Here is a 15,701-nt window from a genome sequence, read left to right as displayed (position 1 = left end):
GTTTCCCAGGTATAAGTTGTGTGTTTACAGGAAAAAAATTATAAAATGCAATGTACTGCAAATTTATTCGGTTTTATTCTTATTCTTTGTGAAAATATTTTCTGAAAGATTCCTTAATAAGCTTTGTTCGGGATGTTAAACTACATTAGGAGCCCTAAGGATTGACATGGTGAAAAGATTATTTGAAATCTCCTTGTGAAATTTGCTAGAGTACATATGGGTCAGTGTTCTGATTGCAGAAGAGTTTGACAAAGGATTACTAACACATAATAAAACAAAACTCCAGGTATATTTTTGATGAGGATATGACTATGCAAAATGGTTAAAATCTCTAAAAAGTCTATATTGAATGAAAAAATGGGCAAAACTAAAATATAAGTACATAAAGATTAATCGATTAATCGTAAAAATAATCGACAGATTAATCGATTATCAAAATAACCGTTAGTTGCAGCCCTAAAAATATTTAGACGAATTTGCTTTGTGCTCTTAAGTATCAATAAAAAAAGTCCAATTTTGTGATCCACTCTACAAAAATTCTTAGGATTGTTTCCCAAAAATCAGCATTACAAAATGTCATATGGGACTCCTTGGCTCAGTTTACCCCATGGCATCTGGCACACTGTACCTCACAGTTTTGAGCATTAATGCATGTTCATTTTTCTCATGCGCAGCATTCAGTCTCATGCAAATCTATATGACCAGCCTGTTCTAAATATATACACCAGGAAATATTCACAGTGCGCCATGGGAGAACTTCCTCTATATACTTTAAAATTTGATGTTATTCAAATCATTCATCAATAGGACACTTGTTGTATTGGTTCGCACAATACAATATGCAAAGCATGGCATGCACTCATGGCTTGCACCATGCAAAGCAGAATTTCAGACAAATAATGATATATTCCACCAGTCCTCTGGCCTAAAATGAAATTGAAGGTTGACTGCATGGTTCAGGAGTAATGGAGTAAATCATAACATTCCTACTTTTACCTCCATATATCAAATGAAAAAAAAAATGCTGCTGCTGATGAACACACAGGGTGATGCATGGTATTTTTACAGCCAGTCCAAACTGAGACTAAATATTTCACAGTCGGCTCTTCTCTCACACTCACATAAACACAAGCAGGCTCATGGAGAGTGAGTGGGCTGAAGGCGAGGTTCAGACTTCATGATGATGGACCTTCTCTTCCATTAGAGTCTCTCCACTCAGAAAACTTTACTGCATTACGTCACATGAAAAAAATAGAGACTGCATTTGAGGACAGGCAATAAAGCCTGTAAAACATTTAAAGGAAAATGTTGCAGTTAAAACTGAAAGAAAACCCCCTTGCACTTTAGCTGGACAGAATGTGGTTAAGAGTTCAGCTGCTCCGACGCAAGCTTCATATCAATGCCCTCAGTGATAATGCAACCGCTGAGCTGCTCTTCATGGTGGAACGTCAACTACAAGCACCCATAACCTGCTGTGACATGCTTTGGTTTATCAAGCGTTGCTCATTCTGGACCGTTGTGGTAAAAAGGCAACATTCAATTCTGTTTTGATACCACCTAAATGGGTTACTGAAAAAAAAGCCCAAAACTCTTCAGTGTAATACTTACTTTTACAGGAAACATTATTTAGCTATTCTCTACAAAAAAAAATAAAATAAAAAAATAATTCTCAAATATGACCGGTTATATTTTAAATCAAATAAAAATGCATACATAATGCATATTCATTTACATTATAGACCATAGATTGCGATCAGAAAGATTATTTTCTCTTTAAGATGGCACTTATCTAATCATCCAGCCCTGTATTCTATGAGTACCAGGACAGCTGAAGGTCATCACTATATTGGAACTCTGTTCTAGCACCTCTTCCCCACTCTTGAAGGAACTGTTAATGCAAGAATATTCTAGATTTGTTTACTCACATTGACTAGGCTTTTCTACACAATGACAGTTTGTAGCAACCATGCCAATCAATATCCAAAATGCACCATGAACAGTAGTCCATGAGACAAAAAAGTACTATATTATTACTCTTTTCAAGCCATATGATAGCTTTGGTGGTGGTGGTGGGGGGGGGGTGGCAATTAAGTTACATATGGCATAAAAACAGTATGTGAAATCAGGTCACCTTACGTCAAAAAATGCTATGTTTCTTGTCTTGTCACATAACATTCAGTAATGAATAACATGAATTCCTTTAAAAGATGGACTATATTTCTGATTCGAAATGGCATATTTCAAAAATGGCAAAATATGTTGGCCAGTATGTCTCACTGGAAATTACTGTCATTTAACATGAACTTAAATGTTACACCATAAAGAAATATTCAGCTGCTTGCATCATGCTGGAATTCATGCTTGGTTTCTGTGAACAGTAATGCCAGACGTCAAACATTTTTGACACTGTTGTCAGACTGCTGATGTAGACAATCCCAAAAATTTACTTTTTGTCATCCTAACAACATACAAGATGGTACATAATTTATCATTTGTTCCCGATTTTAAGATGCATATACATTTTCCAAATGCCATCTTCTCTTAATACATCCCAATTTGACTGAAAAGCATTAAAGTCTGGCTTCAAACATAACTCCGACACAAATTTCCCTTGACCTAAATGTAACCAACGCCACAAGTCAGTCAACAAGTTAGTGTGGATATTGACCGTGTGGAATTAGATCAGACAGAAATGACATCAGCTAAAGCAACAGACATCCACTCGCAAAGCCAACCAGCCATTTACAACCAGTCAAATTCAATATTCACGCCTATCAGTCTCAGCCCAACACAAGCTTCAGCTACATATTTGTGTTGCTAGTGGCACAGCACATCCATCCAATGTGGCAGTGCTAGATAAACAAGAGTTTATCAAAATGTCATTTGAGAAATACGTATGCCCGGCCTACTCAAAATAGGAGCATAATAACAGTTGTGCTGGCGATGTCAACCTTTTTAAGGCTTTTAAAGTCAACAAAATAAATTCCATCAATATTGTTATGTTCATACAACATTGCTATGAACCATTTATAGACTGTTGTCTTAATATTTGCAAATCCTTTACTTAATTTAGTGTACCCAGTCAAAAATGACCTGCTTTTAAATATCTCATTATGCTATATTATCACCAAATCTTAGATTTATTGTTTTTTTTCTTCCCCGACTTGTTTTCTTTTTTAGCACAGGATTTCTATTTCTTTTGCAACTGATTGCTTGTAGGCCTCACTGGTCTGAGCCAGTGTTTTGAGTGAAAACAGCATTTGTGAATAACTTTAGCTATGCTTACACAAAAATTTAGTCACATGAGCTCAAAATCAGATCAATTACAAAGCATAGCGAGAAAGGCCAGTCATTTTTAATTGGGAAAACCACGTGTAACATGGTCATAAAAAAAAACAAAAAGCTAAATCAGTAAGTTTTAGTCCCATGTAAATAACATCAATCAGCAATCAAGGGAAAAAAAAAAAACTCTCCCGGTCAAAATGATCTGAACAAGTTACCAGCCATTGTTTGACCAAGTAGTAACAGTATATAACAAATATAGCAGAAATCCAGTTTTGTCTTAAATAATAATTGTACAGTTATTTCAGGTTTTCATTAAAGGAACCCTGCAAGAAATTGTTTATAATTTTCATTTATGGTATATGCACCAATATATCAATAGAGTACTTGGCCTGTTTTTTTCTGTACCATAAAAAAATTGACACAATGAGATTCTGTGAACGTCTTGAGTGATGCTGCAAATTAAATGTTTGAATCAGACTTTTGAACCGATTCAAAGTAATAACAGATTAAAAGAAGGAACCGAACTTCCCAACTCTTAATGTTGGTTATGAAGTTTAAATAAGATATTTTTTGTTTTGTTTACGATCACATTTGACAGACTTATTTATCTAAAGCAATGAACATGGCATTCAAGGCATTCCTTGAGAATCGAACCCATGACATGGCGAGGCCAATGCTCTACTGCTTCAGGAATATCTTTAAGTATATTTTCATTTATATCTATTATAAATACTGTTCTATCATCTGTTCTAACATTAGGGCACTTGAACAATGTTAAGAAAATACCCAATAAAAGCAAAACCATTCAAATGAACCATTGCAATATTCACGGTGTTGTTTAATTGTATAGTCAGCATAATTATAGCAAGTTTTTCATAAATATCTGTAATATCATACAGCCCCAACTAATAGAGATGCTTGTTTTAGCAAATGACACCAATGATACAACAACTACATCTCTGTAGGACACTGCTGTGACAACAAGCGGTGTATTAACAGAAGAATGTAGTACTTCAACACAGCGATGTCACGTTTTAAGAATCTGGCTAACGCTGACTGATACATTATTTCTTTTTCTCGCAGTTCTTTCTCCCTGTTTTCATTGCTTTGCATTCACTATCTCTCTTCTTTGGCCTCCACATTTGCCTCCGTCTTCATTTAGATGGGTCTGGATGACGTTTATTCTTCAGGATTTCACACGGCACTTTCCAGCGAAGCGGAGCAGTCTGCCAGCTCCAGACTTTTTGAATGGGAAGGAGAGCCCCTCATCCGCCGTCGTCATGGGATACGACGTGCACTCCACATCGCCTCAGTTGTCAGAGGAGGCCAAAGTCGGATTACAGCCTTGCTTAGGAATTCACCCCCCACCATTTCTCAGACATAGCCAGTCACTCACTCATTCTTTGAAAAGGCACCAACACAATTGCTACTTCCACGAGATGTTGTCAATGGAAAAAAAAATGTCCTAAATTCCTGATTGACAGGCCTTTTCCCAGTTATTGTTCCAAGGTACATCTGATGCTGTCCACTTAATTATGTTACAATCTATGAAGTCAGGGAGATTGAATAGTTATCCACCAATCAACTAGCCATTTAGTGACGTCTACTACCTCTGTAGATATTTTTCAAAAATGTTAATCTTCATAATCCATAAAGTTCTAATAATTGTGCTATGAATATTTAGACCACTGTTTTTTCCCCTTCTGTTGCACACTTTAGGTTATAGCTATTCTTAAATGTAACGGCACAAACTAAATGAACACAAGATAAAGAAAATGCATGTGATTGATGCTGAAAAATAACAATACTTAACTAAACAATTATAATTATATATAGTAGAGTGAGTTATTACAGTGAGTTATTGATGATGAAATGAGTGAGTTATTACAAATGACTTCCTTAGGACTGACTAGTAGTCCAGAAAATGCACTGACAATAGCTTCTCCAAGTCAACTATGAAAACATGTAGATCCCAGTAAAAGGTTTGTTTGTTGTTTTATCACCCAGCAAAAAAAAAAATTATATATATATATATATATATATATATATATATATATAGTTTTTTTTTTCTGGGTGAAAAAACAACAAACAAACCTTTTACTGGGATTTGATACACCTCCAAACTGGAAATAATCCAAGTGAAACAGGATGTTCATTAGGAAAATGTAGGAAATTTACTGGATGGTGAAAAGTGGGTAATCCATAACAGAATGAAGCCAAATCTAATGAAAGTTTGCAAAAAATAATGCCTAAATCAGATTCCTCCTAAGTAACAATAGTAAAGTGAAATACAACCAAGTATGGAGACCCATACTCAGAATTCGTGCTCTGCATTTAACCCATCCAAAGTGCACAATACACAGCAGTGAACACACACACACACACACACACATTGTGAACACACACGCGGATCACACAGCCAGAGACTCGAACTCACAACCCTAGGGTTAGGAGTCTAACTCTCTAACCACTAGGCCACGACTTTTTTGAAAAGGAAAGTTGAAAGGGAAAGTTGTTTTCTGAGGAAGTTAATATATTTACATGAAAAATTATAAACAAATGTATTTATTTGGAACAATATCCACCGATGAACCATTCACCGTGCGTTAAGAAACCTAACTGAGCTGGATTTAATTTCAAATTGACTTTACATTCTCTGACCCTGGACTGAAGACAATGATCCTATTTTTTTAATCTCCTATCTGCTTGTATTGTCTGTCTGTGTTAATGAAACCAGATATCTGAGCTCCTGAACTCAACTGAACTCAACTTTATATTTCTCCTCCACTTCCCTCATAAATCTAAACAATTCTCACGGCCCATGCTTGTGGAAATTTACTAGGTTTGAAGAACTGAATAATGTCTGTGCATTGGGACTTACTGTAACATTGGATCACTTCACTTGATGCAGCAGTTTACGATACAATTCAATGTAGTACAGTAGCATACAATTCAATGCATCAAAGAGCAAGCATGCGCCGCAATCTCAGCACTGCCATAAGGGGTGCTATAGTACTGAAACCCGTTGTGTGTCTTTACGTCTCACATTTGCGACTTTACATTGCAGTTCAAATTCCTCACCGTAACAAAGCTGCATTTGCAAAAAACTCAATTTTTATTTAAATCTCATAATTACGTCTTAATTGCAATTTTTTTTTTTTTTACTTTCTCAAAATTACTCATTTAATTTTTTTACTCTTAGGTGGAAACAGGCTCCTATATTACAGTGTGCATTAGTGTAATCAGATCTTTAGATCTCAATTTTCTTTTTGTACACTTTCTCAATGTCCAATTTTGTAATTCAACCTCAGGTAGAAATGAGATTCCATATTATAGTGTATTTTAAGCAGTAATATAAAACTAAAGCTGGTTTTGCAAAAAAAGTAGCTCTTTTTATCTCATAACTGTGACTTTGTATTTTAGCTGCAACTTTTTTTTTTTTTTTTATTCTCACAAATACCTATTATTATATCTTTTATCCACTCCAAGGTGGAAACTGGCTTCTAAACTATAGTGTGAACTAATGTAGCATGTCTTTTAAGCTCAAGTTAGTTGTTGCTAGGTAGGTTTATAGCAGGAAACATGAATAAATAAATGAAATGAGACATACAAATTCAATACGCATTAAGACAACACTCAAGGTACACTCCCTACCTTCTCAATGCCAACATGATGCCTGTGCCTGAATATGTTCAGTCTCCAAAAAGAATATCATAGCAGACGTAGATGGGTTTTCTGTTTAGTTTGGGGCTGCCTGGCTCTAGCCGGACTCTCTAATGATTTCGGAAACGTGGCTTCAGCCATGTAAACAGACTGTGTGGCCTGTAAACTCTGCTTTTCCTGTTATATTCTGCTAGTCGAACATTTAGACAAGAGTTTCATTGCGCCTCATTTTCAGTTTCAAGCACAGTGAGATAACAAATGGGGGGGACAGTCACACACACACGGATGAAGAACAAACGAAGCAGAACTTGAATGCTGAACAAGTGCTCTCTCACACACATGCACACAGAGGCCTGCACTCATCAAGAAACACAAGACCACTTTAAAAAGACAGATTTCCTGACGTTCACTTTATGTGCAAAAGGGTTTTAACTTGAAGAGCAGCAGCATGACAAGAAACATGTTTGTAGTAGTAGTACTAGTATAGTTTTTGAATGAAATGTCAAAAGCTGAAGCTATTTTCATGGCAAGAACGGAATTCAGTAAAATAAAAAATCCGCAGTTAGGATTACGTAAGATGTTTTACATTTACACATGATGAAAATTCTAAAATGTTTTTCTGGAAAAATCTTATAAACAAGTCCATAAGTGAACTTAATGAATTAAAAAAAAACTTTACTTAAATAATTTACTTGTATTAAAAGCAGGACAGTCCAAACAAATGTTGAAACATGCATGTAAAAAGGCTTTTTTCAATATTTGTTCAAATATTCAATAGCTATGTACACTTGTACCCACTGTCCTATGAGAGAAACTCTACTGGAAGTGTGGAAAATAAAAATAAACCAAACTTCTTAAATGAATACTCATTTTAAAAATTCTCTACATTATTCAGTTACATCAGCGACCAGGAAGGCAGCTAATGTTACTGGCCTAGCCTAGCGCCTTCTGTTCAACAGCATAGTGAGTTAAACTGTAAATCTTACACTTAAAAACCTGGTCATTTATGGTAAACTACAGTCTAAGGCCAGCAAAGAGCACAGGAACTGGATATATGAGCTTGTGCCTCCAGGCTAGGGCTGGACGATTATGGCCTAAAATCAAAACCTTGATTAATTGAACATTTTACCTCGATTACGATTAATGAACGATTATTTTGTTTCTGCTTTGTTTTTTTGCCCTCATAGTTCACTGACAAGGTTTGTACTGTAAGCAGGGCCGTAGCTGGGGTCAGCGGGGCCCCGGTGCAGGTTGTACCAGTGGGCCCTGTTTGAAAGTGTTTAAATTGTATGTTCGTTCTGTTTATTTGTTACACAGTGTTTAAGTTTTTTTCAAGTTTGTAAGTTTCCAGGTACAGAAACCGAATAATAGCACTGTAAAAATTAAACATACAGTCAAACCAAAATTTATTCAGACACCTTCAACATTTCTCAAATTATCAGTTTATTTGCTATAGTTTAGAAAGTGGTGATAAAATATGACAAGAACTCAAGAGTTAAACTGTCAGAACAAATTCATCTTGATAATATCAGATAACTTTGATAGAAAGATATGTAATGGATTACAATCAAACAAAACTTCAGACAACAGTCAATAATTTGTTGGTCAATTACCAAGCAATGATTAATTGTGTTCAGTCTGTGGTGTGAAAAGGTTGCATTAGCAATTCCTGAAGGAGAGCTCGGTTCAGTGTTACTGTCTGTGAGACGCGGCTCTCTCTCTGCTTGCGCACCGAGCACAGCGTGTGTAACCAGCTGCTTAGTTCAGCTTTTCCGCTTCTTGTGTTTGAATGCTTTAAAGTTTTTTTAATGGTTAAATTGGCAAGTGGCAAGGCTTAATAACACGTGAAAATGATACGCTTTCATGACGACACGCAGCAGTGTTTTGTCAACTGTCCTGAGCGTCTTTTTAGACTGGCCTCAGCCAGACGGTTGAGATCGACTATTAAAGGTGGGATATTTTTTCCAATTGAAAGCGTGATCTGACATCATAGCTCACTATCAGCAGTTATTTTATCTATGTTCGTAACATTTCTTATGGATTATTGCTCAGTGTAAGAGATAAATAAAGATAAATTAGCACAGCACCAGTAAGAGTGATTGCGTGTGTGAATTAGTCATACTGTCTCTAACGTTATATTATTGTGAAGCTGTGGGTTGTAAATAGCATAGTTACTTCAAAAGTAGAAAAATATGCTATAATACGTTTTGAGATTCTAAGCTACTTTAGTAATAAAATCACAGGACTGCCCTGACAACTAGTTTCTGCGTTCCTCTGTGTGCGCGATCTTCACAGCTACTGTTTATATGAGTGTTCGCGAACATGGGAGCTCGAAATAATAATACACATCCGTTCCTCTAATCGCTGGAATGTCCAAACCATAAAACAAATACAACTGACAAAGTTTAGTGAAGATGCAAGGCTCACCGCTCGCGCGCCATCACTATGTGTTGAACCGGCGTTCAGCTACGTGTTTTGCTTTTATGCCACTGACTGGACGAAGCAGAGTCATGTGGCTACACATGCGCTAGTATGCTTTTAAGGGGGAAGTATTGACAGGATTTAAAAAACTAAATAACCGACATGGGAAAATTACGTCGGTTAGAGGTTCTGAATTTCGGTTTCAATTACTTTTCGATTAATCATCCAGCCCTACTCCAGGCCACAAAACAATTTGGGCAATTTACGGACACAACGGTGCAAAAAATGTGTGGACGCTAAGGCTAACAAGGTTTAGCAGCTCCATATTTTGCAATCTTTGAACAATGTCATGACTGAACTCTGAAGTATCTCGACAGATGACAAGAAACAAACTGAATGACACACTGAGAACTAAACGTGATTAAGATCACAACAGAATGCAAGAAGTAAAATCTGAATGACTCTTAATTGTAACTGATAAGTGATTCACTTCCAAGCAAAAAGTGAAGTGTACATTTTTAACAGAATCTTATGTATTGTGTTCCTTTTGAAACTGACTGACAGAAACTGACATGCTACAATTCACCTACATTGTGGTTCTGGTTTACATTTGGCTCAGTCTGAACTGAAATCAATCAAGTTTCAGACATCACTTCAGGAAAGCGGAATAGTGATCATCTGACGAGGCCTTATGTATCAAAACATCAGGAAAGGAAAGGAAGTAGTGGTTTTTGTGGTGTTGGTGATAACGAAGACAAGCGTTGTTCACATCGCCTTATAGACCGTTTGACCTGGTTCAGAGGACCTACTGCATTTATATTAACTAGTAGTGCACGTCTGTGTGGAACAATGTTAAAAAGGTGGCAGATGCAACATATCTACCATTTCCTCACATTAGATAGCAACCTCAGTGATAACGGAATATAGCATGCTAAGTCTGTAGTCACCCTACACACAATACAGTGTTTGTAAAAACTACGATTCAATTTTGGAGCGTTAAATAGATGTAGGAGACTGATTCTTTCCCATAACGCATACCGACTGTCAAAAGATACAATGGCTGCATCCGAAACTCGCTGCCGTATGTGGCAATGACTTTGAAGGCAGCGTTTTCGCACGAAGGCACCTCATGAAAGTGCTTTCGGACAGACTTCTGAGGCAGACAAAATAGAACAGGTTTTGGTCAGAACTAAACGAATATATATGTAGTTACTGTACTGTGCTTTACTACACTGATTTCTCGCTAGAAATAACATCTAAAGTGCTAAAAGTTAGTCAGAAATACACATTTACACACAAACTGACCACAAAACGCAATCTTTATTTTTTAACTCAACCATCACGGAATGAACCGCATAGGATTGTGGGATATCTAAGGCAGTGAAGGATACATCTCATAGACCGTAAAAGAAATGGACACAGCGACCCCATTGGATTCAACAGAGTAAAATGAAGTCAGTTAGAAGCACGCACTTCGAACACACAGACTCAAACTGAGCTTGATGACATAGAGGTCACGTGAGCAACCTGTCTGACAATTGTAAGTCTTCTAATCGCTGTGCCAAGAGAAATCAGAATCACCCACAGAATCTTGCAGAGAAGGCGAGCTTGAACAGGAGCAAATTTTGTTAAGTATTCTGATTATCTCCCTTGACTTTATGCCTCCACGTCCCCCCGATAGCCTCATAGACAGTAAAAGATTGCCTGCGAGCTTCTCCTTCTGTCCATACGGTAATTTCTCTACTGTGCGACAGGGAGTCGCAGGTTATTACGCAATCGTTAGCCTATTTTTACAAAAACTGCTTCTACGGGACCATAAAGTAAAATACAAGGTAATGGGGCCTTTTATACATTTTCATGTTTCTTTAGAAATAATTAATGGAAAAATTGAGTCTTTAAAAGCCTCAGAGGTAAAGTTATTCGCTGTCAAAGTGACTCCAAAATGAATGGGAGTCAATGGAATGCTAACAGCAGGTGGGGGTCCGCTAGCCAATGGCGGCGCCCAGGGGTGCTTCAATAAAATATGAAACCCTGCCCCCTGATACATCTATGCTGCCTTCAAAATTTGATCAGAAGGTGCCTCCAGAGACAGGAAATGTAGCAGAATTCGGATGTGTCTTGACGCCTTCTGCCTTTGAAGGCGTTTTTGGACCCAGCCAGTGTTACAGCATTATGACACTGGTGTTCTAACATCAGTTACCGATGAAAGGACTGCCAGCGGTTTTCGAAACAATACTGGCTGCACCCGAAAGCCGAGGCAGCTGACTTGCTGCCTTATAAGCCAATGATTTTGAAAGGCAGAATTTTTGCACCAAGTGAAACTGATTTTGGACAGGTGTCCGAGGATGCATAACGGTGTACTGATCTACAGCGAGTTTTGGTGATAACTAAATTAATATTTATTTACTATAATACTGAAATATCACTAGAAATAATTTCAAAAGTTCAAAAAGTTAGTCAGAAATATACATTTACACACAAACTGACCACCAAACGCAACTTTCAGAAGCCATGTTTATTTTTTAGCTAAAGCGTCACGGAATGGAATATGGAGTGTGGGATATCAAAGGCAGCGAAGGATACATCTATGCTGCCTTCAAAATTCGATTAGAATGTTCCTCCGGAGACAGGAAGTGAAGCAGAATTCGGATTCGGACGTGCCTTGACGCCTTCCTGCCTTGGAATGCTGCCTCCGAAGGCAGAATTTTAGAGCTTTCGGACGCAGCCAGTGTCAGCTCGTGCTGGACAAACTCACACAGCATCTGTTTGAGATTACATCATCAAGATAGATGCACGAGCAGCAGTTTCGCGGCTGTAAATTCAAGTACATGCGATTAAAACATGATAGATCGCATTTTCGCGTTAGTTTTCAGTACTCACCCTCTCGTGCCTTCAGGAGTACCGTGTTTGCAACAATATTCTCCAGCTCCATCAAAAAAAAACCTGGAAGCCGAAGAGTAGATAGAGCTGCTCCTTATTGCTCCTCCCAGCCCAATATGCTATTTTCCGTTCGTATAAAAGTATTTAAATCAAAACCTAGGCATTTTAAACTATCAACACACGTGTAGATAAGTAAAACGACGAATCGCTGACACACGCGTGAGGCTGTTGTAGTTTGCGTAAGGAAGGCATTGCCTGTTCAAACACAGCGTTGTCGAGCCGCTGGCGACGAGTCCCGTTAAACCGAACATGCCCGAGACAGCAGGCCGATCTCTACATCCTCCGAGGCTGCACGGCAGACAACGGAGCAAGTATCGCACGGTTGATCACAGATGAGTTTAGCTGTTGAAGCACCGCTGTCACTATCAGCGTGCTCCCTCTCTCGGTGCGTAATCGAAGCAGGGCTGGGTTTCTCCTCTCGGTGGTAATTTTTGGCTGCGTCCCAAGCGGCTTTCCCCGTGGCTCCGTTCAGATTTAAAGCGGTGGAGCGGCATTCAAATGACGCGGCGGCGTGAACGCGCGCGGTTATAACAGTATATGAGATTCGTCTTCAGCGCTTGTCATGTTTCCTTGTCATTCCTATTCAACAAGCGCTTGGAAGGGGCGTGTTCTAATGCAGATGTGACGCACGGGACCGAGAACAAGCATGCATGACTGTCAAAGGATATCTGATAGCAGCACATTCTAGCCGCTCCCGCTCATTCAGACGGCGATGGGCGCAATAATAAAAACTGGGATAGCCCAGGATTGAAAGTCAAGGCCAATAAATAGCAAAGAAGAAAAATGACACCCTTTTTTATTTAAACGGTGGCTATTTCTTCTCATCATTACATTTATGGCGCTTATAATTGCACTCTATCTGCCATGTACCTTGCGCTGCTTTATTTAACTTTATTTTTTATTTATTTTTTACATGCCTTTATTTTATAGTTGTATTTTATATTTGATCTAGATTTTTAGGCTCTACTGTTACTGTTATCTGTATGCACCATGGGTCTGAGAGTAATGCAATTTCAATCATCTGTATGTATGTACTGTACATGTGGAAGAACTGACAATAATGCAGACTTGACCTGACTTACGGCGCTTATAAGTTTTGTGCACGGCTAATGGGGCAACCGAGACAGGATAAGAAGTTAAAAATGAAACAATATGCAATCTCATATAATATCCAGACGCAAGAAAATGCTATTTTCAGCCTTTCTACAATGCCCTACATTCCTTTATAATACAAGCAATTTCTAAGCAAAAAAAAAATCGATACACATACCAAATTTTGTCAGTGTAAGCAAAATTATTATCACCCCCTAGCTACCGATTAATGCAAGGACATGTTTCACATGAAAACCCTAACTGGGAAATAAGGCCACTGTACAAGCACAAACTAAACCTATATGGAAGATTTAAAAAATGATAATTATTATATATTTTATAATAATATTGTGTTCTATTAAAACATCTAGTGTAAATGCACTCTAATGTTTTAAAACCATGTTGTTTGGTTTCTAAAAACACTTCTGGAGATTAATTATCAAAAATCATTTTGACCAAAATGTTTTTTTTGGAAGCAAGCAGAGTGAAACAATTAAAAGTAGACTGTCATCGGTATAAAATAGGTTTAATAGAACAAAAATATTTTCAGTGTCGTTTCATGTGTTTTACATATTATACCAACTTAATAACCATAGCGTCATATCCATAACATAGTGAACACTGAAATAAACTTATTTTCTTGTATACCATTATTGTTGTTTATCAAGTTTAAACTAAAAGCCAACATGCCAAGTGCTTCAGTTGGGTGCTCCATTCTTCATTTCACTATGGCATCTGCCATTAAAGAAACAAAGACGGTGGGAAATTCCCCCAAAACTAGTGAAATCTTGAAGTCACAATCTCGTGAGACTCACTCCTCTATTATCAGACAGAATGATTTCAAAGTCAAGACAGAATGTAGTCTCAAACCAAAGAAAACCAACCGGTAAAACAGAAATAAAATCATCCAAAAATAACTAAAGATGCTTCAGAAATCATCTAGCGTGTCAGCTTTAGGGATGGATAAGCCTCGCTCTTTGACCGCCTGTAGCTTCAGTCTCTCTGACTCTTGCTTGGCTTGCTGTTCTGTCCGCTGTTCCTCCAGGATCTCCTCAATGGAAACTCTCTGGAGGATCTGATCACACTCTTTATCCAGATCCTGGAAGAAAAAAAAAGCACAAGGTTAAACTTCAGTGAGTAGTTGCAAGATTTATGATATGTTACCCTTCATCGCACACCACAGGCCTTACAATTAATACATGGTGTCATAAAATCCTTCCAAGGGCAGAATGAACACATGTACTTACTACTTCTCCAAGCAAGACCACATTTTCTCCTCTGACGACAAATATCCCACGAGGTATGTCACCAAATTTTTTACCAACGTGGATACGTTCAACCGTTTGATGCAAAACTAAATTAGCTGTGGGAAAAAAAACGCAAGTTCACGGTTCAAACATGATTTTTACATATATTTTACAATACTGAATAATGTCAATTTCCTTTTCATATTATTACTGGACAAAAAAGGCTTAATTCACCAAAAATGGCATTTGTTGTTATCATTTAGTCTCCCCTCAGGTTGTTACAGATGTGTATGACTTTATTTTTGAGGAACACAAATTACACTTTTAAGAACACACACATATAGACACACACACATATATGCTTGCAAATTAACAACGTCAGGCTTCTATACATACCAAACTGATCTATGCTTCTGAGGATCCCAATCAATGTTCTTCCATCGCGAAGCAGAACCAGGTGTTTCTCTAACAAGGGGAGAATCAAAGCATCGTCAGGCACAGCAATACTGTTCAATATAATCCCATCATTTAATTATATATGATCACACGAACACCTGCATTGAGGCAGTTGCCATTCGTGTGAGCTAGTTCAGCTTGCGGAACAATAGCCAACAGGACAGGATTTCTAATTTGAGCGTAACATGCAGCTCTACCACCAGCGTGACTTTAATAAGAGCTCAGATGCTAGAAGAACATCATTACACAGCGCTGTCTCAGCGGGGAATCACTCAAATACTGTCACTTAACTTACTATCAATGTCCTCGATGAGGCTCGCAGTGCCTGGCATGTAATTCATTTTGCTAACATTTGGCAGGTTTATTTTAAACGTAAAGTATCAAGCCATTGACCATTTCAAATGTGTATCCTTATTCCGCAGGATGTAACGCTGCGAAAGAGCTTCCGGTTCAATTTAACCCTTTAAACACTCGCTTACTTGTTCTAAATATACCAGGTTTAACTTAAAAATATTTTTAAATCTATAATGACGCCTAAGCGGCGCCATTTATCTGTGTTTTTATTTAGATTGACTGATGATAATGTTAGATTACATA

The 15,701-nt window shown here is 37.7% G+C and overlaps 2 protein-coding genes across 2 annotated transcripts in view; both read right to left on the bottom strand.

Moving 5' to 3' along the window:
• Nucleotides 1–13,013, bottom strand: part of LOC132115432 (G protein-coupled receptor kinase 5-like) — a 61,398-nt gene extending 48,385 nt beyond the window's left edge. Inside the window, exon 1 of the mRNA XM_059523906.1 lies at nucleotides 12,250–13,013. Coding sequence (XP_059379889.1) covers nucleotides 12,250–12,301 — 52 coding nt within the window. The 5' untranslated portion in view covers nucleotides 12,302–13,013. The remainder of the gene's footprint in view (nucleotides 1–12,249) is intronic.
• A 1,177-nt stretch (nucleotides 13,014–14,190) lies between these two features.
• On the bottom strand, nucleotides 14,191–15,558 carry lsm1 (LSM1, U6 small nuclear RNA associated). The gene is made up of 4 exons (XM_059523514.1): nucleotides 15,400–15,558; nucleotides 15,045–15,113; nucleotides 14,649–14,764; nucleotides 14,191–14,500 (listed from the first exon to the last, which is right to left on the bottom strand). Exons 1-4 carry the CDS (start codon nucleotides 15,443–15,445, stop codon nucleotides 14,330–14,332), a joined length of 402 nt encoding a protein of 133 aa, XP_059379497.1. The 5' UTR covers nucleotides 15,446–15,558; the 3' UTR covers nucleotides 14,191–14,329.
• Nucleotides 15,559–15,701: the final 143 nt, after the last annotated feature.

This window comes from Carassius carassius, chromosome 34 (genome assembly GCF_963082965.1).
Source record: "Carassius carassius chromosome 34, fCarCar2.1, whole genome shotgun sequence".
NCBI lineage: Eukaryota > Metazoa > Chordata > Actinopteri > Cypriniformes > Cyprinidae > Carassius > Carassius carassius.
Note: the sequence above shows the minus strand (reverse complement) of the source record. Positions and strands in the feature narration are given on the sequence as shown.